Source organism: Argopecten irradians, chromosome 8, assembly GCF_041381155.1.
Source record: "Argopecten irradians isolate NY chromosome 8, Ai_NY, whole genome shotgun sequence".
NCBI classification, from domain to species: Eukaryota; Metazoa; Mollusca; class Bivalvia; order Pectinida; family Pectinidae; genus Argopecten; species Argopecten irradians.
Genome location: NC_091141.1, coordinates 15,391,233 through 15,419,186, shown reverse-complemented (window position 1 = coordinate 15,419,186; position 27,954 = coordinate 15,391,233). Strand labels below are relative to the sequence as shown.

Genomic DNA, 27,954 nt, shown 5'->3' with positions numbered 1-27,954 from the left:
AAGCTGGAATTCAAACCTGAAGGCAATAGGAAACTTATTATGCCAACAAAATGACTAATGGTAATTATAAAGGTGATTAGTCGCTAATAAGGGGTATGGTTCTTAATCGGGCATATCTAAGTACAAAATCACAGATGATTCCAGGGTGTAGACTAGTGATGCCAACCACTGATTCCCACCTCGCAAGATTATCTGGAAGGGGAATGGAAAACTCCAAATCAATAGAATGGGTTCGGAAACAGAAATAAAGAAAATAAATTCTCGTACATGAATTATTAGTTATAATTCGTAAGTAGTTTTGACAATATTTGTATTTTAGTTTGGTACATTAAGAAGAGGTAAACCTTAAATATTTACATTTGAGCAATATAAGATATAGAGTGACATGATGGTTTAGTTATTACATGTAGCTAATCATATATCAGATCGGGGTTCGATTTCTAAGCAGAAAGTTTTTTGTATGATTTATATTACTTTACTAACAATCGATAACTAAAAATGAATACCACAACACCAATAGATATTGAGCATATATTTTTAGTTATAACAATAAATAACAATCTTTAACAGATGGCGATAATGAAGTATCGGTCGTTGTATAAATAAGGATTCCACACGGGGTCACTCAATATCTATACCAGCAGGTTAGGGAATATAGGTTTAATATGATAAATCCGGCAGGAAGTGTCATCCATCATTGGAATCACAAATAGATCGAGCAAAATCAATGTAGAAATACAAAGAATGACAAATCAGTTCATAATGATTGGTATTAACCATCAATCAATTAAGCTATTGTATTTGACATGCCCTGCAAGTCGATAATATTGACCAATTTGCCCAATTGGATTAAAAAACGATATTTCTTGGCAAAGTTCCAGTGGAGGAATGACACCTTAGCCAATCTTTCATCGGTTCATTTGCCAATCTTTCATCGGTTCATTTTTCAATTGCAAAGTAACATGACGTTAACTTGAATATGTTGAATCTTTAAACCTGATTTTAATTTTAGCTTTTTATGATACGTTATGCGAAATGAAGATAAATTCAATACTATTTGCTTTCACAATAATCCATGGAAGCTAACGATGTCATTAGAAGGTTACTGTTTACGGATAAGATATCCAGTGTCTGATCTATTTAAAATGAAGTAAACATCATTATGTGTGCTTTTCTTGTAAGCGTAATGATGAATCATTTTTTTTGCCGTTTTTACTGGACACCATTGTGCTCTATCTTAGGGGCAACTGAGAAAAGCTCTGCTAAGTGATCTGCTGTTTTTGTTTTGGTGTTCTGTTAAAAGACAGAAAAACGTCCATTAACATCCATTCCACAAGCCTCACTACCCACATTGACACTGAGACAATCAATTATGGCGCTTTAAACTTTACCGCGATTGCACACAGGGTTCACATTTAATACAATAATAGTGATTGAGATGCTGCAAAGTAACCAAGCCCCAATAGCATGAAACAGTCTTAAGTTTAGATAATGTTACAAAACGTTACATCATTCATAATTGGCTAAGCAAAAACTGAAGTTTAAAACTGTTTCATGATCCTAGGGTTGGGCTTGAATAATTTCTAATTATTGTTTTAAGTTTGAAAAAGGGTTATTTAGATATTTATAGAAAAAACTGTCGAAATAATTGGTTAGCACGGTATCTTGAAGAAAAGGGTGTTTGGAAATGATAAATATTACACAACAGGTGCAGTCTTAATGTGTCTTTTAGATGCACGAAGGCCTTGGCATCATCGCATCCAAATGTCTAAATGATGAGCACACTGAATGATAATTGGCAATATATATATATGTCATGAACAAGTAGAGGTTGCCTCCGCTAAAACGATCATTCTCATCCATACGTCCGTTAGTTTGTGTTTCCCGATGTTTTGCAGTGGGTAATGATCAAATCAGAGGATGTACAAGTGCCACACAGCCATGCCCGCCTTTAGATCGTTTAAAGTTTGGAAAAATACAAAAACATAGCTATTCCGTGAATCAAAAATAGATTGATTTTTGCTTGAAGTTTGCATAAAGCATATTTTCTTGACGATTCTTATATAAATGTATCTATATGTTTGACATGATACACCACTAACAGCGGCTAATTAATACAATCATTAGGACAGTGATTTGTATTGTGTACATGTATATTGACTTAACGACTATACACATGCAATATTTCTTCAAGCGAGAACATATTACCTGGGTACATATACCTGAATTGATATGTTTTGTTTTTGGAGCAGGTGTACTTCATTTCATATGGGACAAATTGCCAGTAATTTCTGCGAGATAGCTTTATATTTTCAACTTTAAAAAATTTGTAATTTTCATCAGTGAAGAAAAAATAAATTTTGTAGCTGTATATATCATTGTAGTATTATATCTGCTCTTGTTTTATATTGATAACATTTTCAGCAGTGTAACACCTTTAAGAATATCCAAGGTCTTAATGGTTTCCATTTTCAAATCTTATTCATTCTTTCATTGTAATGTACTTGTCATTCGCAACACCAAACTGTTCTCTTTGAGGTATGATGTATTCTCCTCACGTCTGCGAGGGTGAGTGTAATTATTTCTGGTCAATCAACAAAGCTCATGAGTCAAATCTGCTTTATTTGTGAGGAAATGTTCTGTGTTATTTCAGTGAATGCCATTTCTCGTGTCTAATGGGTAGAGCTGTAGCGTATTACATTGCACCCATCTATGGTATCCTTCAGGTGTAACCCCACTAGTTAGAAATAACAAAACAGGCTGGAGATATATATAAAATATTTTAATTTTCATAGATCTCATCACAGTGCAATCTCGTATTCGCAAATCAAACACACTTAGCACTATACCCAGAGCAAAGCACTAACCAATCACACCATTCAATATTTAATTCACGTACATATGAACGTGACATCCGGGTTATAACAATGGCGGTTGTCACGAGAACATATTAGAAATTGGATACAAATAATATAAATCTTACAAAACAAGATAAATCAGCACAAAAAGATATTTGATCGAGAAATAATTTCATATTGATATAAGAATTCATCACGTACAAATATAACATGACTGTGGAGTTGGTATTACAGAAAAATAAACAAACAAGGTCAGTTCTATTAAGATTAAAATGAGAGCAAAATGTCAAGGATTTCAATCAAATAGAGGATTCATTTACGATATATTAAGAAGGTGTATGAAGTTGTGCATCTGATGCGGCATTGTTATACCACATCGTATATACTGATTGAATACGTGTATTTCACGAACCTTAAGACATACTAGTTTACAGAAGACTCTGCTAATGGTTTATTAAGGTTAAAACAAGGAACAAAATAGGGACTTAGTGGAGTATATTTGTAATTAGACGTGGAAATAGAAAACAATACACAATCCAGCGATGCGAGTAAAGTGAGATTTTATCGATTTCGGGTGTATTTTGTTATATTATCATGATTAAATGTTAATCTATTTTGTTTTACGACCTATTAACAAACAGAGTCATTTAAGGGCGTATTATGCTTAGCTGAAGAGAATTTCCTCGAACAAATAACCGACTTCCCTCAATAAAGATCAAAATTAAGTATGATTGCCGTAATGAAGGTTTTTCATTTTTTTAAGAATTAACATATGCTGTATTTTCATCCTTTGAGTGTTTATATAGCCTGAACAATATCGATATATTTGACATTCGTAATATAATCATAAAAAAACATGGCAATAGTTAGCGGATACATGAAAGACTGATACGTAATTGTTTCTCAACATGACGACATAGAAGAGGAGCACAACACGTGCGAATGGAATGTTAGATATCAATGAAACGAGAGAAATATTTATCAATCATTATCAAAAATGTTTGTTAGTATACAAAATGATATGAAAACAAAAACGGAAATCGAAAATAAAATGCCTCTAATATTTGTATCTCGAATTTCATTGCCATTGAGGGCACACCGTATCACACTTGCAACGGAATCTGAAGCATTGGATCGCCCCTGACCTTAGTAGTTACGTATCCCCTCCTTGTAGGAAAAACCGAGCTAAGCCCAGAAAATAACTAGTCCAATAATAATCAATCGGTTAAATATGACGGGTCTGCTACTAATACTGAAAATATCTCATTACGCTCGAAATATTTTATAAAACCTAGCGTGAAACCAAACTTAGAGTACAACATTCCAAAATGTTCATCCCATCTTTCTCAACTCGAGTGATTTTGAAAGAAGTATATATTGGCGTTATGGCATAATATTTGGAACCAGATGTTTATCGCCTTTCTTTGATGTTTATAGGTGTTAGATATACGTAATGGGCGTTATCACCCGGCATGTTCCCCACTTCATTCTTTATATACTATCGGGGCCAAGTCCTGCAGACCGACATATAGGTCTTATTTAACAAATGGAATCGTTTACCCTCATCATAAAGCTCTACATAAACCCAGCATATGTGTTAAATGTTTTGTTAATTATGGTTTGACGGTGGGATGAGGTGTTATTATGATACTTCAGTTTTATGGTTACAGTATTATTAATATCCCTCATGATGAAGTACTTAGAGAGGTTATCACCCCGCATTCGCCGGGAGTATCTTATTTATCGTTTAGGCTTTAAAACAAATCAGAAACTGACATAAATTATCATCCCAATCATGTTTACACTTCATTAAAATATTTACGGGATTATCCATTCTATGGAGATGGAAATGTCGTGTTTGGGTGTTGAAGGAAAGTTAGGAGTGAAAATTACCATTTCGACTTGACAAGAGTGCCTTTGCCAATATTTCCATGCTATCTTCACAATTATATAAATAAATTTGCCAAGATCTTTTGTACAAATAATTCCCATCCATTTTCCGTTGGTTAATGGTGGTGCACTCCACAGCTTTAGATTTTTGCAATTGTAGTATTTATAAGTATTTCGTGTGTGTATGAATATACTTTCCAAAGCTCCGGTGTCTCTTTACATACCATGACAATAAATATGAACTGACAGTATGAACCACAAATGAGATGTTAAAATTAGATTATTTATAAAAAGCATTGTGACTGACGTGATGACATTATGGACAAAATAATATTGATATGATTAAAACGTGTTGACATACACGGTATACGAGGTCATTAAGTACAACTTATAGGAATATTTTAAGTGATGGAATGTCATAACATATAACAAACATACAAAGACAATAACAGCATTAACATACAATCCTCATATCAGCAGATTCTAAAGCACATTTACCATGATAAATATTGTTATAAAGATAGTTTGCTTCATATGACGTTCATACATAGTTTACAGGTGTTTCATAGAACACAATGTAACCCACTGTTCAAATCCTCAACTGACTAACCAGTATTTATATCAGCATATTTTTTCATCAAAAAAGTTTTCAAACATAAGTATTATGATGTCTCCGACATGAACACGTTGTTCATTGTCTTGAGACATAATAGAATTTTTCCAATATCTCAAAGAAATCGTCATTTTTAACAAAATATAGCCAACCAGTTTTAAATCATTATTTTCATCAGAGCAATTTTCTCTTATGTTTTAAATCAACCTTTATCAGCATATAATATATTTCAACATCTACTTATTAGTAAATTATATAACATTATATACTTTATGAAGAACAAAATCATCTCAAAGTTTCACCATTCGTATGAAATTAAAAACTTTGGTATCTGGAGATCTACACTCTTGTTTTTTTATAACCGATGAAATCAAATAGTAATAGTGTGTTGACATCAATTCCTATAATTAGTTTTTAGACCATTTGACGTGAAATACGTTTTAATACACAATCCGTTGCGTAATCAAAGGATCATTTAACAATATAATACGTAACGTCAATATCTCTATTGTGACGTCACGACTACGTCGTGATTTTTGCGCAATTTTAGGAATTTTGATTAATAAATCTATGGAAAATAATCGGTCAGGTTTAGTATGAAAACAAAAAACAAATACTTAAGCAAAGTTTAGAATAAAAACTTTCCTTCGTAATTAATGAAGATATCTGCAAATTTTAATTCAAGTGATACTATAATATTCTGTAGATTTATGATAATGATCGGGAATAAAAAAGGACTTTTTTATGGATTTCTTTTATCATTGCTATCTCAAGACTAAATAGGGTGCTATCAATTAATTCAACACTAATGAACTGAATTGAGAATATGCAATGGTTTAACAAAAATGAAATTTTACGAACCAATTAACGTATGTTGAACTATCGATATTAAATAAAATAAGAAACAAATAACTGTTAAATTCAGAATTATGCAAAACAAAGTATATGTCATTATCTTCATTCAATAACACAATGCATCTTTGCAATATCATTTCCTTGGTTAAATAATAACAATACCTTGCGATAAAAATATTAAAATTAATCAAAGACACATACTAAAAATTCAATATGTTATTCCTATATGATCTTTCTTGAAACACATGACAATAGGTTGTGAGTTAATCCTAGTTCTACCAGTAATTTGTTACTTCATGAACAATGAAAACTTGAGTGGCAGGTATGATAAATACATGTATATACATGTATAGAGAGTACAAATAGAAGATTAAAGTATTAAAATAAAACAGTTGTTATTTCTGGAGATTTTGTAAATATATTTTGAAGGTATAAACATATTTCTTTCATTGCAAATAAATATGTTTTTAAAACACTATTTCGGACAAAAGAAGAAGGATAAACCACAAGATTTCAACAAATCTTAGCCTAATTAAAATAATCACCCGTACTAACGAAAACTAGTCTTCATTTTCTGAAAATAAACTGATTGCGATGAAACTGCTTTTCATCGTGAATCTAGAATAAGATGATTTTGGTCCATTGTTTCTGTTGTCTGTTCCCTATAACAAATTCATTCAATAAAGCCCTTTATCTCTAGCTTAGCCCTTAAGTTAACCTTTCACACCTTACAAAAATACGAAACATCGACGGTTTTGATTGGTCAATTGATATGATAAGCTAGTCTTATCAAATTATAAATTATATTGTCTTTATAATACACTTAAAAGCGTTACACAAATATACGTGCTAATTTTATGTGGAAATCGTCAAATCGTAAATCACTTCCGACATAATATATTTATGAACATAAATGGTCATATTATACCTATTTATAAGCTCAGCACGCGTAAATGTATCATAGAAATACACATACATTTATCAAAGTAAACCATGTCACTCGTAGTTACTGCCAGGCGACAATGTCTCACAACCGTTGCCAAATAAGCCGTCACAGGTACGCTTGTTTCAGATGTAAATATTAATTTGTAGTAACAAGACAATTCCAGGTGATCACATTCATTTACACGTTTGGCACTGAGCGACACTTCCGTTTAAAAGTAAGGTTGGAAATCTGTGATCCACTAGGTATCATGTAGAGACTAACGATGTCCATACTGTCATCAATAAACCCACTGATACTACACATAACAGCACATCTGGAACACAACACGGTCATCATCAATGAACAAGAGATCCCAGAGGGATCTTGGCGCCCACCAATGAATGATCTATGTCTGACAATGGAAAGAGGGATCTTTTCCCTGCTTTTCAAACTTTTTCAAACACGACTACACATAAAATTTGAGACAGATCGCTGCAGCACTTTCTAAGAAATAGTGGCAACAAACTTCAACAATGAAATCCAAGATGGCGGCCGTGTAGCCATCTTGTTGACCTATCAGTTACAAAATGCAATATGCACAACTAAGGCCCTAAGGGAACCTACATATAAAATTTGAGAGACATCCTTTCAGTACTTTTTTTAAAAATAGCAATAACAAACTTTAACTATCAAAATCCAAGATGGCTGCCAGACGGCCATCTTGTTGACTGATTGGTCCCAAAACGCAATATGCATAACTAGGGCCCTAGGGGAACCTATGTATGGAATTTGCTTGAATTCCCTTCAATGCTTTCTGAGAAATAGCCGTAACAAACTTCCACTACCAAAATTCAAGATGGCCGTCTGTCTTGTTGACAATTCAGTATCAAAACACAATATGCACAACTAGGTCCCTAGGGGAACCTACATATGAAATTTGAGAAAGATCCCTTTTGTACTTTCTCAGAAATTGTGGTAACAAACTTTAACTATCAAAATCCAAGATGGTCGCCTGGCAGCCATCTTGTTGACCGATCGGTCCCAAAATGCAATATGCACAACTAGGGCCCTAGGGGAACCTACATATGAAATTTGAGAAAGATCCCTTCAGTACTTTCTGAGAAATAGCGGTAACAAACTTTAATTATCAAAATCCAAGATGGCCGCGTGTCCGCCATCTTGTTGACCGATCGGTCCCAAAATGCAATATGCACAACTAGGGTCCTAGGGGAACCTGCATATGAAATTTGAAAAAGATCCCTTTAGTACTTTCTGAGAAATAGCGGTAACAAACTTTAACTATCAAAATCCAAGATGGCCGCCTGTCGGCCATCTTGTTAACCGATCGGTCCCAAATTGCAATATGCACAACTAGGGTCCTAGGGGAACCTACATATGAAATTTGAGAAAGATCCCTTCAGTACTTTCTGAGAAATAGCGGTAACAAACTTTAACTATCAAAATCCAAGATGGTCGCCTGGCAGCCATCTTGTTGACCGATCGGTCCCAAAATGCAATATGCACAACTAGGGCCCTAGGGGAACCTACATATGAAATTTGAGAAAGATCCCTTCAGTACTTTCTGAGAAATAGCGGTAACAAACTTTAATTATCAAAATCCAAGATGGCCGCGTGTCCGCCATCTTGTTGACCGATCGGTCCCAAAATGCAATATGCACAACTAGGGTCCTAGGGGAACCTGCATATGAAATTTGAGAAAGATCCCTTTAGTACTTTCTGAGAAATAGCGGTAACAAACTTTAACTATCAAAATCCAAGATGGCCGCCTGTCGGCCATCTTGTTAACCGATCGGTCCCAAATTGCAATATGCACAACTAGGGTCCTAGGGGAACCTACATATGAAATTTGAGAAAGATCCCTTCAGTACTTTCTGAGAAATAGCGGTAACAAACTTTAACTATCAAAATCCAAGATGGCCGCCTGTCGGCCATCTTGATGACCGATCGGTCCCAAAATGCAATATGCACAACTAGGGTCCTAGGAGAACCTGCATATGAAATTTAAGAAAGATCCCTTCAGTACTTTTTGAGAAATAGCGGTAACAAACTTTAACTATCAAAATCCAAGATGGCCGCCTGTCGACCATCTTGTTCGCCGATCGGTCCCAAAATGCAATATGCACAACTAGGGCCCTAGGGGAACCTACATATGAAATTTGAGAAAGATCCCTTCAGTACTTTCTGAGAAATAGCGGTACCAAACTTTAATTATCAAAATCCAAGATGGCCGCGTGTCCGCCATCTTGTTGACCGATCGGTCCCAAAATGCAATATGCACAACTAGGGTCCTAGGGGAACCTGCATATGAAATTTGAAAAAGATCCCTTTAGTACTTTCTGAGAAATAGCGGTAACAAACTTTAACTATCAAAATCCAAGATGGCCGCCTGTCGGCCATCTTGTTAACCGATCGGTCCCAAATTGCAATATGCACAACTAGGGTCCTAGGGGAACCTACATATGAAATTTGAGAAAGATCCCTTCAGTACTTTCTGAGAAATAGCGGTAACAAACTTTAACTATCAAAATCCAAGATGGTCGCCTGGCAGCCATCTTGTTGACCGATCGGTCCCAAAATGCAATATGCACAACTAGGGCCCTAGGGGAACCTACATATGAAATTTGAGAAAGATCCCTTCAGTACTTTCTGAGAAATAGCGGTAACAAACTTTAATTATCAAAATCCAAGATGGCCGCGTGTCCGCCATCTTGTTGACCGATCGGTCCCAAAATGCAATATGCACAACTAGGGTCCTAGGGGAACCTGCATATGAAATTTGAGAAAGATCCCTTTAGTACTTTCTGAGAAATAGCGGTAACAAACTTTAACTATCAAAATCCAAGATGGCCGCCTGTCGGCCATCTTGTTAACCGATCGGTCCCAAATTGCAATATGCACAACTAGGGTCCTAGGGGAACCTACATATGAAATTTGAGAAAGATCCCTTCAGTACTTTCTGAGAAATAGCGGTAACAAACTTTAACTATCAAAATCCAAGATGGCCGCCTGTCGGCCATCTTGATGACCGATCGGTCCCAAAATGCAATATGCACAACTAGGGTCCTAGGAGAACCTGCATATGAAATTTAAGAAAGATCCCTTCAGTACTTTTTGAGAAATAGCGGTAACAAACTTTAACTATCAAAATCCAAGATGGCCGCCTGTCGACCATCTTGTTCGCCGATCGGTCCCAAAATGCAATATGCACAACTAGGGTCCTAGGGGAACCTACATATGAAATTTGAGAAAGATCCCTTCAGTACTTTCTGAGAAATAGAGGTAACAAACTTTAACTATCAAAATCCAAGATGGCCGCCTGTCGGCCATCTTGTTGACCGATCGGTCCCAAAATGCAATATGCACAACTAGGGCCATAGGGGAACCTACATATGAAATTTGAAAAAGATCCCTTTAGTACTTTCTGAGAAATAGCGGTAACAAGAATTGTTAACGGACGGACGGACGGACGGAAGGACGGACGGACGGAAGGACGGACGGACGGACGACGGACCACGGACGAAAGGCGATTTGAATAGCCCACCATCTGATGATGGTGGGCTAAAAATCACGTTAGCTTTTAAATCATAAGTTTAATTGTTTAAGTTTGATACAGTGAATACTGTCTTCTGTGTAGAGACCACCTGCTTACTACATATATATCAAGACCATTTTACTAGGGTCCTAAACAGTCATTTATAACACAATTTGACTTGTTTATAAAGACCACTTGTCTATATAGACCACTTTGCTTTGTTCATTGGAATGTTTTTATATACAGATTTAATGCAGTAATTTTATCACGTATATCTATTTGTAATTGAAGTAGTTTCTCTTATCAATATGAAAAAAACGCCTTTAAATCACTTTGCATAAATATTTATATTACTTTAAATCGATTTTTAAGAAATCAAGATTATTTCTAGCATACAACTTAAAGAAAAATAAAGTAATCTAACAAAGAAATCTACCTAACAAACTATGTTTGGTTTTACTTCAATTTGACTGAGATAAAGAAACAAGCCGATATAAAGAGAAATTTCAATATAAAATTTGACATATCTAGATTTATTTAAATACCTGAGTTTGTTCGTGATGCCGAGTTAGTATCCCGTCTACTGGACGTAGACGCCGTCGACACTTCTACAGTCGGAGAAGTCATTGCGGCGGTAGTTTTTGCCGAAAGGGGTGATAACTCACTAGATGTGTTACAGTTGGCGTTGAGTCTGTAGTTTTGTAGTTTTGTCATAGCCTCCGACGATATGTGGCAGTCGTGGGGCGACTGATGAAACGCCTTGTAGGACGTGGTGAAGTTGAGGATACATTGAGGTACCAGTTGCCCAACACAGTAGTACATCTGTATCAACGAACTGTAAAACAGACAATATTGAATATCTAACTTCTTAAAACATTGTCATCTTATGATCCTATTTTATCACCTTCAGAGTAAAATCATAAAACATGGCAGTCTATAGGTAGATCTTATTATCACCATCAGAGTAAAATCATAAAACATGGCAGTCTACAGGTAGATCTTATTATCACCATCAGAGTAAAATCATAAAACATGGCAGTCTACAGGTAGATCTTATTCTCACCATCAGAGTAAAATCATAAAACATGGCAGTCTACAGGTAGATCTTATTATCACCATCAGAGTAAAATCATAAAACATGGCAGTCTACAGGTAGATCTTATTATCACCATCAGAGTAAAATCATAAAACATGGCAGTCTACAGGTAGATCTTATTATCACCATCAGAGAAAAATCATAAAACATTGGCAGTCTACAGGTAGATCCTATTCACCAACATTTATTTTCGTTTTTAGGGCTTTTCACCCAATGGTGAAAAGACCTATTGTTTTTGTTTCGTTTCTTATTCTTATTCTTCTTCTTCCTAATTTTGTGAACGCTCTATCAGTCAAACGGTAAGATATATGTTAAAAATTATTTCAGTATCTCTTCAAATTAAAAAAATGGTCCACTAATTATTTTAATGACGTAATTAATATTTAACAAAGAAATTTTCGCAACGACAATAATATCTGAAACATCTCCTCTGACTCCACTGGTCCGATCGAGCCCAAACTTATCCACTTATCACCATGGCCAATTCCTGTTAATATGGTGTCGATTAGAATACAAATATGGCCGCAATGACGTCACTTTCTGTCTAACCTAGACAGCCATATCTCGTTAACTACTGAGCCAATTTCTTTCATTTTTCTGTATGTTATATAGAATAGCATACAGAGAAACTTTGTTATTGTACATTTTTCTCTAAAATGTCAACTTCGGGTATATCATCGACTCATAATGCAAATTCGCCGTAAAACGTGAAATTTCGGTTGCTAATAAGCGTCAAAGTTCAAAAGTGCAATTTTTTGATAAAATCATTAATAAATCTTCTAAAAGCCCTACATACCTAATATTTAGCATGTTGCATGCTGACATAAATGCCTACCAAGTTTGTTAATATGAATGACCTTCATCGATAGTCAAGGTCACAGGGGCCAAAAAACCTAAAATCTTCAAAACAACATAAAATCACGTCTGCTGTTCTGTAAGGCCTAGATACCTAATATAGACATGCATGATGCTAAATAAATGGCTACCAAGTTCGTAAATATGAAAGACCTTGACCTTCATTTAAGGTCACTGTGGCTAACAGTCTTAAAATCTTCAAATTACTTCTTTTGATGTTCTGAAATGGCAAAGAGCTGAAATTTGACGTGTAGAATGTAAGACAAAGCGCTACCAAGTTTGTTAATATGAATGACCTTGACCAAAATACCTTTCAGGTGAAAAGCCCGTCAAATTGTCGCGGTGACAAATTTCTAGTTTTTAATATTTTTGTTTTATTTTAAACATATATCAGAAATAATCTTTTTCAGTATAACATACAATCTCCGTCTTTGCGAGTTTGATACTGATTCTGCATATCGTGAAACTATTATAAATAAATATATTTTTTCATATTGCTTTTGTAACCAAGATCAACGAATCAATCACGTAAACACTTTTCACACTAAAAGAATACAGTTATAGCGGGAAAATGGTACAGACACTATAATAGAGGATCTACCTTTGTACTGTCCATGGTTGTGTAAACCATATGACCTCAAGCTGGGTTAACAGTATATCTTTGTTAGCAAAGCGTGTTTATGTATTACCGAAGTTTCACGTGTCAAGTTTTCCCAATGCAATACATAAGTTAAAAGTTCGCTGAAGGCGCCAATGCTGTGCATGATTTATGTTACTGGTGTATTTGAATAGGAGATTTGCGGTCATATTTATCATATGTATAACTATCAATTGATAATACAAACAATGCTGTTTACCTCCTATCGTGCAAAAAAATGCAATATGCAAGATTTCGGAGAAACCAGCACTTCGCTCAACATCAGAATCAATGCGGCCACAGCTTTTCTATCACCAAAAACAAACTAGACTACCCCGTGGCTAGACTTTTGAATTTGCCGACTCATAGTTGGAGGAACATGCAAGTGATCGCCATTGATCACTGTCCCACTTGGACTGAGAAAGGGAAAGGTTCTGTGCTGCCCTTTGGTAGCCACATCACGGAAGTCAGAACATCTGGGTCGACTTAGTGGATTTTATTTTGGGCGAGGTGTCGTCCTGCGTGTTTTCTCACTTGTTTAACATATTTTACGACTACTTCTATGAAATAATATTGTACAACTTTCCGCTGTAATGTATTTACAAATTTATATACTTTAGTTTGCCGAGTTATCTTTTGGTTCTCAGACCCATATACATGTACATAATATATTGTGTGACCCTTACGTAGATCCCTAGTCCGCTTAACCTGCCTATATTATAAGGCTTTTTGTTATATTTTTATATCCTAATATATAGTCAGCTCGCGACACCTTTTAAGAATATGAAATCGTAGGACAGATTTGGCCTACGCTACTTCAGCGGCATTTTTCTAATATATCGTCCATTCAATGCCGGGAAAACGTACGCATACCTATTCATTGGGATCGTATGTATTTCACTGCCCCCATGTTACATCCCATTTATGAAATTAAACAACTTTGCATAATGAAATACTTCCAAGTCCCTTCTTATTCACACATTTGTAATGGCCGCCGTCTACACATTTAGTTGTGCAAACGGCAGCCAATCATCATCGCTTCAGGTTTTATTTTTAAAATACCACGTGCAGTTGAGAGGTAAACAAAAGAGAATAAACTACTAACTAAAGTTGAATTTGATAATTATTATTTTATTTCATTCTCTCTAATGAGACATTAAAGAACAAACCTGAACTATTATTGCTAAACTAGGTTTTATATCGAATCTCCTTTTGCACCATTCATAAAAACAAACAATGGACCCTCTAGTAGTTTAGCATCCCCTATTCATTTCTTTCTACTTACTTGCAGATCGCCGTTACATTGTCGTCTGCGCTTATTGCCTCCTCAAACTTTACGATGACGTCAGTGCATCCTTTCTGTACCTGTCTAATGTTGTCGGAAACACACGTCCTGCAGTCTGCTGTTTCTGTAAAATAGAAAGAGAACCATGTCAATCTCTGGAAATACTAAGGAGCTTAACTAAGAATATCCAAGCCTTAGTCATGTTTATACTTAACCATCATCAAGGACATATTTTAAATAATATTATGGATGATTTGAAAGATAATGAAGATAGTTAGTATATATACATTATCAACTTAAGTTTAACGTAAATTAAAAATGAGACTGAATAAGATGGACGATAAGATGATACGAAATGTTTGTAATACATTGTACTATGTGTTTCAGGTTAAACACATATCTAAATGTAAATTTTTGAAGAGTATAAATATAGAGGGAATTTAAATATTTTAATTAGATTGGAGAAAGCATTCTAACATTTGTATTTAAGACATATTAATACGATTTGTGACTTAGCTACTAATTGCAAATGACAATAGGAACACATTCCAGTAACAACTGCATTTAAGAAAGCCATTGTCATTTTGTATTTATTATTGTGCATCCGACATGTGATCTCACGTTACAATTTGTTGTAAGCACACCAAATGTAAGGTCTGTATCATATCACACGATTAACCCGGTGACAACACAACGCCACAAACATTTATTTCAAACAGGACCACAATGCATGTTGACAATTAACAGTACACCTGTTGTAAATTGCAGGTGCACGATATTTGATGTTCTATAAAAGAGCTATGCATAAAATTCAAATTCAAATATGCCAATAATTTCTTATAAATAAGATGTTTATATAGAAATACATATGGCTAGAACATCGTGGGCGGAAGTATGAATGTACCTGTCATTATGCAGGCATCTGTAAAACGTTATGTCACAATTGGAGATATGTACACTGTTAGCTAATTGTCGTTTCGTGAAGACAGGTGGTAAAACTCGAGTGGAATAGAGTAACGCCCTACACATCGCTCGTTATTATGATAAAGGACCCACGCAACAAACACACAGGTATACAGTATCTGTGTATACGCGTTGTCACGTCATAATGCGGTCCTTTTTTGCACTAAATTGGAGATATCCCGTCTGTAAAAAGGTTCATTTATCCAGTTACGAGTTATTTAAGTAATCCGGGGAGAGGCTTAGTATAGATATCGGACCCTTCAATATACAGATACAGGCTGTAGTCAAAACTGTTTATTTGATATGCCTTCAAAAGGTATCATCTTATAGTAAACATTCATGTGTAGAAAATGTACAGATACGTAGGGTTATGTAACGTATATCTGGTATGCATGGACTTATCGTTCAGTTACGATATAATGAAACATTAATGAGTAGGGTTTGATGGGGCGGAGGCGTGCCACTGTGCACTGTTATAGTGGTGCTGATAAAACAATGTGTATCTATCGATTGAGTCGGGAGTGGTGACCAGGGAGTTCGGTAGCGTAATAATGCTTCTATCAAAGTTTAATAGGTTTCAGCACTTCCCTATTACACATCATGTACAGGAAATAATTGAATTTATGTCGGTTTTAACACTCTTGGAGCGACTGCCTGCTTAGTATGGAAAAAACCTTTATCGTATCTCTTGGGAATTAAACACAGACAACAATAGACAACAGCTACAGCGAAACTCCATCATGTACATTTATATTCCATTTTTATTCATATATTGAAACAAATATTTACCATGTTATTCAAACATTATAGAAATGACCAGATTGCTGATATATATTTAATATCGGATCTTAAATGAGTGTCCATTACATTTTTTGAATTCAACTTTTTTTACTACAAAACCTACACTTCGAAGAATCTCAACCTCAAAACGTGTAGTAAAACTCCTGCGGAGACTGCCATTTTGACATGAACCTCAAAACGTGTTGTAAAACTCCAGCGGAGACAGCCGTTTTGACATGACGTCCTAGAGCCCTGACGTCAGAATGGATTTATCTGCTCGAGACCATGAAAAGCGCCAGGTTATGTAACACAAGTGACATATGTAAATATATTACATGATCGAATTCACTTGATTTCAGGAGGATTGTGACACGTGTCCATATTTAGGGTGACAGTATGAACGGCAGTGATGGCTATTGAATTAAGGTGACAGTAATAGCTACTTAAATAATGCTATTTGCAGTGATAAATATCTAAATCATGTTATGATAGTGGTAGCTACTTATAATGTCATTTCAGTAAAACAAATAATTCGAAAATAAAACACAATTAAGCATTATTGATTTATATTCAGAGCTGAGTAGAACGTGTTTAGCTGTCAATTTAGAAGATAGACAGAACGGGGTCGGATATTTGGCAGATATACAATTGATTTGAAATTAAATGACGGGTTGGGAGTTGGAAGCTGATATATATCACAAAGTATTACCCAAAACAAGATAAATATCTGCTATCGTATAAAATAGGACGGACTCATAGGAAGATCTAAACATAGCAACTCTCCCTCTTCCTAATTTATTAAGTGATGTTCACTTTCTGTTGATAAGATCAGCGAATTACATACCAATATAACGAATAAAGGTACATAGACATATTAACTTGTTAAGATGTGTCGATCCAGCAATTTGATTTCCCACAAAACTGTTAGCATCTAATCTCTCAATGTCTAGATTTTCGATAACAATCGGAGATACTCACTAATGCACATAAGCTTAAATATAAACGAGATTATCCTTTGATGAAAAATAGTATCACACATCACCCGCTGATCCCAGCATGCTGAACCCATCCTGAACTATTCCTCGCTGACATTCACAGCATAGCACGTCTAACGTTTACACAGACGCACATGGATGGTAACTCTAACATGTATATTTACACAAAGTCTTGTAGAACTATCACGGTAATTGGTCATAAAATGTATCATTTGGAGAATGGCCACACACTACGTAGAATTTTTACAAAGAAGACATGCCAACATAAATAAATATTCAGCATAAAATCAAGACGTCTTTGAATCACACAATCTGATTAAAATACAGATCCTTATTATCACTACGTTGGATAAGAGGATCTGAGAACATCCCATTAGGGGTCACGTCAAGATGACCTTTTGAAATGGCCAATCAAATTGGCACTGCCAGAATCTTGACTGGGGACGAAATAGTTTGAAAAAGCTGTCTTAATTATTTTCGTGTATGCAGTCATATCGCCCGAAGTGCACAACAAAGCTAATTGTATATGTATACTGGGGCGAAAAGACGTTTTCAATTGATGTTGTAAGGTGTAGAAACTGCATTTGCTCTGAAGTACACGTGGTATGTAGGTCATGTGGACGTGACCCCTTATGGGATATTGTCAGATCCTATATTGAACGGAGTGGTTATAAGGATCTGTGTTTTAATCAGATTGTGAATCACAGAGACCTTCAGCGTTTGGTACATATGCACACGTTTAAACGTGGTGATCAGCAAAAACTCCTTAATTTTACCAATATGTCAGTAGTATAAACGAGAAGCACTGGCAGAATATCATGTTAAATGTAGTTACATATTTTTGTATCAAAAGAGCTAAATCCATATAAGAAGGCCCCCTTGTTTCCAATGTGTAGATATCTGTAGGTTTCGGGTGTCTGTGGTATATTTTTGTTGTGTCTCCATGCGCAAACTTGTCGCCCCACATCATTTATTCTGAGCGTCAAGCAGATCAGAATCTACCACTTCAATAGACTATGGTGTGTTTCGGTCACAAGACAAAACAAAACACCTTCTCCAGAGGAGTAAACGCTCAGCTCAAAGGCCAGAGGTGAGGATATGTCAAGAAAGACAAAAGTCATTCAGGAAGAAAAGAAAGGGAACAATAAGGTCCCAACGGTACAATTCTAACATAAATGAGTATGTAGAAATTAATAGCGCTCATCATATGCAATCAGCATAATTGCAGTCATGCTATAATATTGTTTAATGATCTACATATTAAGTTTGCTACTTACAAACCGATTATTTTTAGGGCTAAAATGTTACGTGAAAAAAACCCAAGAAAAATTGGAATTAATGCATATTTTTTGAAACTTGAAAATTTTGAATGCAAAAATAACTACTACAAGATATATTCTTCATTTTTAACTGTTTTAAAGAAACTCAGAATCAAGTTACTGAAATGTGTTGTGTACCGTCAAGTAATCAATACTAGAAATGAAGAATGGACACTGATAGTAAGCAGACCAGGAAACAGGATAACAGTGATACACCAACACTTAAACGGAGAATACATTTGGCATACATTGTTTAATGATCTACATATTAAGTTTGCTACTTCAACGTGTATAGATATATATAATGTTTTCTTTTCATTCGGACACCGATAATGCGCTAGATACCGAAAAGACTGACATTGAATGTTCCAAAACATTTTGAAATACTGCAAATTCGATTATTTTTAGGGCTAAAATGCTACGTGAAAAAACAAGAAATATTGGAATTAATGTATATTTTTTGAAACTTGAAGATTTGGAATGCAAATATAACGATAAAACTGAATAAGTTACTGAAATGTGTTATGTACTGTCAAGTAATCAATGCTAGAAATGAAGAATGGACACTGATAGTAAGCAGACCAGGAAACAGGATTACCGTGATACTTCAAAATTTAAACGGAGAATACATTTGACATACATGTATTGTGTAAAGTAAATGTCGCATGGCGTTTGTTTTGTCCACAGTACATTAAAGGTATAGAAGATAAATTACTGTCTAGTATACGATATATGCAGCGTATCCTTTTGTATGTACCACTAGGTATATATGTGTATTATTGCAAAATGAACGATCTCTAATGTGAGTATTATTTCTACACTATCTGTGTGCAGAACGAGGCGTGAATGATTCATGATGCGTTCTTTGCGCATTAGTAGGATGTTCAATCTTTTGATGTTTCCCACAAAACTCATTAAAAGATTATTAAGAAATGGCCACTTCATTAACTACCATCTATTTATCATTAAGTCGCCAAAGTGTGGCTGTATTTGCCGCAAAAGTGGACCAGTTCACACTGACTTAATCGGCGCCAACAGTAGCGGAATCCCCCTCGGAGAGACGGTGCACTATTAGTGACCTTCCTGGCGCTATGGACAAGCATACAGACACAATGGTCAGTAATCATAGCTAGCGGTCAGCCGCAATATGGCAGATTGACCAGACAATGGACGTCCACACCAGGGACCAAATCTTCCACACACTGTAATCACCATACCATAACGCCAAGTCTAATTAAGTCTTCCTCTCTAATGCTGAGTGACTTGTGGACAAGCTAATTAGATCTAAACCAAGTCTTAATCATGACAAGTAAGTGTATTACTGGCATCAGACGTGATACCAGTGTATAAAGATCATAATGATAATAACTGTACGCCTTTAGTATGGCCGTAGTGGCCGAGTTGTTAAGGTGTAATTACATTCGTCTACGCACCATCTATATGTGCGTTTTAAAGCACAAGAAATACAGGTATTATGAAACTAGACTGCATAGAACACGAATGAAAGTCATAAGAACAATATTCTGTTTTCGTTGATATTCAAATTATTCTGCCAAATACTTTGTATGACAAAGACCATCTGATGAAGATAGGGTGCCATGAAGACCATTGTAGTCTATATTGATTACAATACAGAAGAGCACATGCGTACACATAACTGCTGATGCGCAGATTATATCATTCAACATTCTGATCAGTTGTTATATTAACTTCCAGATGGGAAAGACTTGTTCATTCAAATCTGAGACTTCAAATGTCATGTTGGATCAAATGTATACAATGAAGTTTTTATAAGATAAATACTGTCTCTAGGGTTTTCCTACTACGCTTCAAGAAGTTATTCATTTACATCTTCCCATTTCAAGAATGCATAATGCAATCTATAATATCTTTGGAGTTTAATGTTTACAGCAAGACAGTTAAACATATCGATGCCTTAATTTGCCAATTGAACTCATTTATAGAGATTTAATTGTTTCATTGAACTAACGTTCTATTAACATTAAACGATATTTAAGGACGACCTCCTATGAATGTGCCGTGTTGCGACTGTGAAGTGCGTGGTGTTTGTTTTCGGAGCCTGCAGTATACTCGCGTTGTGTCTTCTTGTATTAGAGAAACCCATGCCCTGTTTATAGTGCTATCCTAATGAAGCATGTCACCAAACACACCCTACCTGACAACGAAAAAACAGACCCTTTACTCCCTTTATGCTGAGTGCTGTGTAGGAGTAAAAACTATCACTTTTATAGACAATGGTGTGTCTTAGTATGTCTCCCGCTCAACCGAAGGCCAGGGTGGGTAGTGCCAAGGGTGTCGATAGGAAGTATAAAGGAAGTTAGGAAGAAGAGAAAATATAAGATTCTATATTTAGTCGTCTTTTGAAATCAGCAAGTACATTCTCACGCCCTACCTGCAACACAAATAACTGCTGTTGTGCAGATAACAGGATACAGCATCCAAATCAGTGGCTTGTATTAACTTACAGATAGCTCAGTCTTGTTCATTAAAAACTGAGACTTCAAATGTCATATTTGATCAAGTATATCCTATTCAGTAATATATAGATAAATAAAGTTTCTGGGATATCCCTACGGTGTTTCTAGCGGCTATCCATTCACACCCTCCCATGAATAACACTATATATACTATCTTTGAAATTAAATAATTACACAAATACAGTTAAACAGATGGATGCCTCAATTTCAATTTGCCACATCTAATTCAACAACAACATTAATGTTATATGGGTGGTTCTACGTAAAATGCAGGTCGCGAGACATTTTGGATAATTTAGATCGATACCTTGGTATCGAAAGAACATCAGTCTCAGTCTATCGATATAAAGGTCTGACTAGTTTAGTGATACGTATATGTAACATCACCACTTTGGTGCCTTCAATGCTATCAATGGTACCAATATTCCTAATAGCTTTTATCACCTATCGCTTCTCGTCTTTAATTGTGAATGACCGAATTTTACCTCCATTTGCACAGCGCGTGTCACTATGACTTACATTTGTATTATTGGTGTTGATGTGACCTTGTTTTGTATGGTTGATTTTGCCGTGACCTTCATTTGTTTTGTCGATGTGACCTTGTTTTGTATGGTTGATTTTGCCGTGACCTTCATTTGTTTTGTCGATGTGACCTTGTTTTGTATGGTTGATTTGGCCGTGACCTTCATTTGTTTTGTCGATGTGACCTTGTTTTGTATGGTTGATTTGGCCGTGACCTTCATTTGTTTTGTCGATGTGACCTTGTTTTGTATGGTTGATTCGGCCGTGACCTATATTTGTATTGTAATTGTGACCTTGTTTTGTATGGTTGATTTGGCCGTGACCTATATTTGGTTTGTCGTTGTGACTTTGTTTTGTATGGTTGATTCGGCCGTGACCTATATTTGTATTGTAACTGTGACATAGTTTTTTATGGTTGATTTGGCCGTGACCTATATTTGGTTTGTCGTTGTGACCTTGTTTTGTATAGTTGATTTGGCCATGAACTCCATTTTATTGTCGTTGTGCCCTTATTTGTATTGTTGGTATTGCTGTATTATGGGTTTCGTTGTGATCGTTTTCATTTTGGTGGCTATAACAGTGACCTATATTTGCCTCATGCGTGTCGATGTTACCTTCTTTTGCATAGGGGTATCATCGAGGAATCAAAACCTTTGTCAATAGCCTGGTTTTAATCTGCTTGTACCCTTTCAAGAGGTTCAGAGACTTGAATTACCTTGTATGTATTACTTTTTATTTATGGCAATTTTTTGGCTGTGTTTCTTGTTTGATTGCATTTTTCTATTGTCAAGAAATTGTGACGCTCAAATATTTAAATTTCCGATCTTTTCGCTATATAACCTTACCAGCCGGGAGAAATCGTTTAAACTTGTGTAAACGCAAAGGTTGCCGCGCAAGATTACACACACCGGAACACTGACTTCCACTAAATAATCCATAAATTCATTTTAATTTTATTTTTTATTGTTGAACTATATTGTGTTTACTCTCTGAATTCGACAAAATTTCCGTCATATTAAGGCCAGCTGTTCCGGTATTACATCATTTAACCAGCTGTTATATTAATCGCATAACGTTAAAAAGGTTTTGTTTTATAAGAACATATAAAGCATTGCCTTTATCTGTACAACAATGCAGATTACACACCAGTAAAAAACATAAGATAAAAATCATTCCGTAAAATAATGTAAGGAATTCTGAAGGAAAAACAATAATTTCATTTGATGTTCCAAGATGAGCAAATTACAACCACATCATCTCCTCATAGCTCGATTAATATAATTCATATAAAACATCGCACATTTAAGGAAGATATCGGTAGCATACGGTAAAGCAATATGCTTTCGCTAGACTGGCCACCAGACCCTAAGTTGCTGATAAGACTTTCTCAGCAGAGTTCTTTACTAGATTATCTCCCCCTAGTTTAAAACTTAGAATCGGGCATGTAGTAGAGACAAAAATAATCAAGCCAATTTTTAGTGATTTGTTTAATATTCTAGAGACTGGTAGCCAGTCTATGCTTTCGCATGCGATTTACTTTACTTTTACAACTTTCGCGGTCTAAGTCAATTCGCGACAGATTATCCCCGCGGATTTACAGGTACATGTTTTATATTGATAGAAAATACCATTCAATTTTTAGATTCACAAATTTTAATTTTGGCGAATTTGTTTTGAAATGGAAATAGCGGAATTCAATAGCCGCAAAAGAAAGATGATTTAAAGTAACTAAATGTAAATGCAGTGTTTATTAAATTGAAAACTGACTCGAGATATCTCAATAAAGATATTAATCTAATACCACTCTATCTTGTTTAAATGTAATTAACTTACACAACATATATATAAATATATCCCAACATTATTTGAACATTTTTGTGGACCCCACAATGTCAGAGCCTCTTAAAACTGATAAACTTTTTTTGTGTAATGTAGTGAAGCTGTATATCAATGTCGTTACAGCTATCTCAGATGTTAAATACAAATAGATCTTGAGTCGGATTTTCTATCATAAAGCAGTCAAGGAACTCGTATGAAGTGTGATATTCAGGTGATACCTACATGATACATATTATTGCTATGAAGCTTCATTTTCTGTAACCCTTGAAATGATGGTATTGCGAAATTCATTACTTGCACGATTCCTTCTTTTAAACATCGAGTGAGTTAGGTATCTCGGTCAGTGTCTTTGAGCTGTAGTGTAGCTTTTATAACCTTGGATAAATTTCTTTCTGGCAAAGACTTCCATTTCATCCCGATTAATATTATTGGGACTATTCAATAGTTGTTGAACGCAATGTAAAAGGTTAGAGATATGATGATTACAGCCGCCGACAAAATCTGAAACAATATCAAAAACATAACATCGAGTAAATTTTAAATATTTTTTTCTTCATATAATCTTATTGAGTGAAGCGGAACTTCCGAACCATGCCATACTGATTTGAAATATTATGAAAGGATTTATAACATGTTGGTAGAAGAAATTTTAGTGGTTTTAATGGCCCATTGTCATTGACTTGTATAGATTAAATAGTAACACATAGATTTATAGTTAATTTCACTATATGTCAGCCAGCATAGCAATTAGCCCTTTGCCATAATTACACTGACATTACATGTATTTATTAGTTATAAAATAGTTGGATCAGCGGCAGTGCATATGACGTGTTACGTGCCTAGCCTTGCAGCATTATCATTTACACCTTGTGAGTGCTTTAGGTGTGTGCAGGTCGCTGATGAATGAGTTTGTCAGGACATAGTCTGCCGTTATGAGTAGATGCATTATGAGGTAAACTCCTTGGAATGCACGTGTACGGAATGAGGAAGTATAAAGAGCGATATCTCTGACAACGAGTGGTGGTGCTAAGGCGATTGGAGGGCGATAATGACAACCACTTTATTGCGCTAGAATGCTGGTATTGGAACTGATCCTGCACACAGGGAGGGGGATTATGATATTCAAAAATAACTCAGTACCAAACTTATAATTCGGCGTGTATTTCTCAAATGTGTATAGTGATTGAGCTCAGGCGATACATCATACAATGATTAACTTTGCTTGAAGGATGGGGTTACTTATAGAAAATATCTACTAAAGTAATGCTATTTTCTTGAGGCCATCCGTTACAATAATTGTGCGACCTCATACCGAGAGGTTTATATACGGATATCATATAGCTGAATATCAAGAGAGAAGCCAATATCTGTCAAGCCCTCCTATTAACATATCAACTCATGGGTGCGAAAAATGGGGTTTTCTTCTGGATTTAAGTTGAGCAGAAAGGACGAAAAAGGCCTAAATCGTACATATATTTGTACTTGTGTAACAGATGTGTTCGTTATCATGAAAACTCCATAAATATGTCGTATTTATAGACTTCCTCCAACACTACCAAGGAGAGGTCCATATTATCATACTGAAACTGCATACTCTACTTAGATTATTGCAATATGACAAAATGTTTACCGAGTTAAGAGTAGATACATAAAGGGTATAATAAAAAATTAAAACTGTAGCATAAATGTACGTTGTAATATTTTACAGAATGTCAATGCCATTTGCAATTAAATATCATCTAAGGTAATTTCGAGTACATATGGTATTTTTATTACAACCTCCCCTTCATTATCATCTTCATCACCCTCCTCCTCATCATCATCATTCAATAATCAAAATTCAAATGTATCTAGTTTTAGCTTAACTAATACTAGTTTCGGTATATCAGCGCCGTTATAATCTGATCATGTGATGATAATACAGCTAATGAGATGTTCTTTTCTAAATCATAAAGGTTTACAATTACAAATACATGTAATGTGACCGGGTTGATGCTCTGCGTCTTTGGCGATATAATTTAGGAAGTGGTCATAAAGAAGTCACGAGTCGCTCTATCACAATGAGACAACACAAATATGGCACAGTCCCCCAGATAACATTCTTGCTCACAACACCAATAGACTCCTCCGTCCTTACATAACCAAACGCAAGATGAACACAAACAAATGATACGCCATATAGTTTATTTAATGTAATGATTATGGTATGTATAAAGGACATCATCTTAATCATCATCATCAGTCCATCCCTCCAACAAAATTATCAATTGCTGACACTATTTATTGCAAAATAACGCATAACCGTTTATTTTAGGCTATTTGTGGTGGTCAAAATCTCTCCGATTAGATTAAAAAATTAAAGTATAAAAAAGATTTAAATTTTTATCTGTTTTAAATTTTCGCGATATGGCTTTAAGCTTATAAAAGATTCGAAATATCTTGAAATGTCGATGCCGGTTTTTTCGATCGTATCAATATTCCGCGAAATCGTGAAAATATCCTCCCAGCGAAAATATAAGATACTGCCAACATGGACGTCTGTATACCAGTACAAGGTGCACGTCATGGGGTGTTCCCGTACATCTACGGTCTGTCTTAACTATACATACTCTATTGATTAACAGAGGAATATGTCACGAAAGAAAAATGTAGTATGCTACTTTTAGATAGCTTTTGGTATTTTGAAAGAAAATGCATTAATCAGTCACTTCAGTGCTTGATTCAGCGCTTTTGGTCGCAATTTAGTGTTTAAATCATTGCCACAATATAAGATCTTTTTGAAAAGAATTAGACACATCTAGAATACTTTTAGGCTGCTAAATAGCATTTGCATGACAGTAAAATCCACCTTTCAAAATTGCATTTATGCTCAAAAATCTATTAATTATACAGTAAAATCTTGGATGTTACAACGTTTCACAAAATCCATGTGTCATTATTCCTTGCTGGTTTGTATTTGTAGATGACTCAACTTGTATTTCAGATATAAGCTGTCAACAGAAAGTAATTGTTATCTCAAAAACTGAATCTATAAACCATGCCATTCAAAACAGATATTATTAATTTGAATTATTGATAGCAGTGTTCAATGTTATTATTATTATTATTATTTCTTTTGGGCAGTCTTAAAATAACAATAAAATCCATACTATGACATCACGTTGGATAAACTTAATTAATTAATTGATTTTTGCCACTCCTGTGTTTCCATATTTTGTCAGAAAGTTTTTAAGGTTGCTTATATCGCGTAGTGACATAGCAACAGATGATAGGAACGTTCTGCTGCTTCAAGCCAACGCTTTCATCGTGACGCTCCGTCGTTAATATTGATCCTAGTCAAACCTCGTGTTATACACACATATTAAGGAAATTAATAGTTTAAAGATCGCAGTGCCTCGAGGCAATACCAGTAAGCTAACATGGTCAGACCTTTCTCTTATAAGCCCGTATCGACCTCATGATACCACACACATAAGGTATCCTCAAACATTCCATCGTGACCAACCCCATACGGTATGCTTTTAATGCTAGTCTTTATATTGAGAACGACTTTATTTGGTACTATACAACAGCATTCACCATCTTTGGATCCATGGAATACCTTTGAAATAATTGGTTTCGTTGTATATGTTTATCTGTCCAAATCTCGATTATAGTTTATGCTGGAAATAAGCCGTACATGCATTACAATTGAGACGAGATCAATCAACGAGCGGTGGATGCACAATTTGCTTACAAATCAAGCTTTCTGTCTTTTTGCAGTGAAGATTGGTATCTATCAATAAATCAATGCCAAGTAATAACAAGATTCGTCGAATAAAGACGAAACTTGGATGTGTGTAATTTCGAAAACAGAGACTAAAACAGGAGCAAATAATAATATCGGTGCCGACAAATTAACACCAAGGGTGATCTCGTTGAAATATTTACGTTACAAATGTTCTGACCAAGAGAGATTACAGATAGCTATTGCATTCGACTTTAAGCACTTTAAAATAGTATTATGTTTAGCACTTGAGACATTCAAGAGCTCAATGATTCCTAAGATAAACATCTGGAAGTCGACCTCGCAGGTCTTCCTTGAACTGGAGCATTTCTCTTAAGCATTCCGCAGAGTCCGCAATTTGTACCGGCTATAGAGATTAATTCGTCTAGTCAATGTTTAAATGTAGCGATTAGATTTCTTCGAGTTTGTAATTGCGTATCATTACACTCTTTGATACTTTCAAACATTACGCCATTGGTGGTGCCTAATATCAACAAGGGATTCATTCAGGAACTAAAAATGTGGAAGATTAAGATTATTATCAATAATATTGCTTTCGTAAAGGGAAAAACATCGTATTGCTGAATTTTACATAATGCCGACTATCTACACCACTATGCTCAGATTCGATTTAAAGTCCAGAGACATCGTACATGAGAGGTTTTGTTACTTGAAACTAACTTATCTTCGGTTATACATTATTTA

The 27,954-nt window shown here is 35.2% G+C and overlaps 1 protein-coding gene across 1 annotated transcript in view; it reads right to left on the bottom strand.

The window, feature by feature from the left end:
- Positions 1-2,767: 2,767 nt before the first annotated feature.
- The window catches only part of LOC138329472 (uncharacterized), a 43,461-nt gene continuing 18,274 nt past the window's right edge, over positions 2,768-27,954 (bottom strand). Inside the window, exons 2-4 of the mRNA XM_069276497.1 lie at positions 14,568-14,691; positions 11,240-11,529; positions 2,768-7,475 (exon numbers count right to left, since the gene is read on the bottom strand). Of these exons, the coding sequence (XP_069132598.1) occupies positions 7,408-7,475; positions 11,240-11,529; positions 14,568-14,691 (482 nt within the window). The 3' untranslated portion in view covers positions 2,768-7,407. The remainder of the gene's footprint in view (positions 7,476-11,239; positions 11,530-14,567; positions 14,692-27,954) is intronic.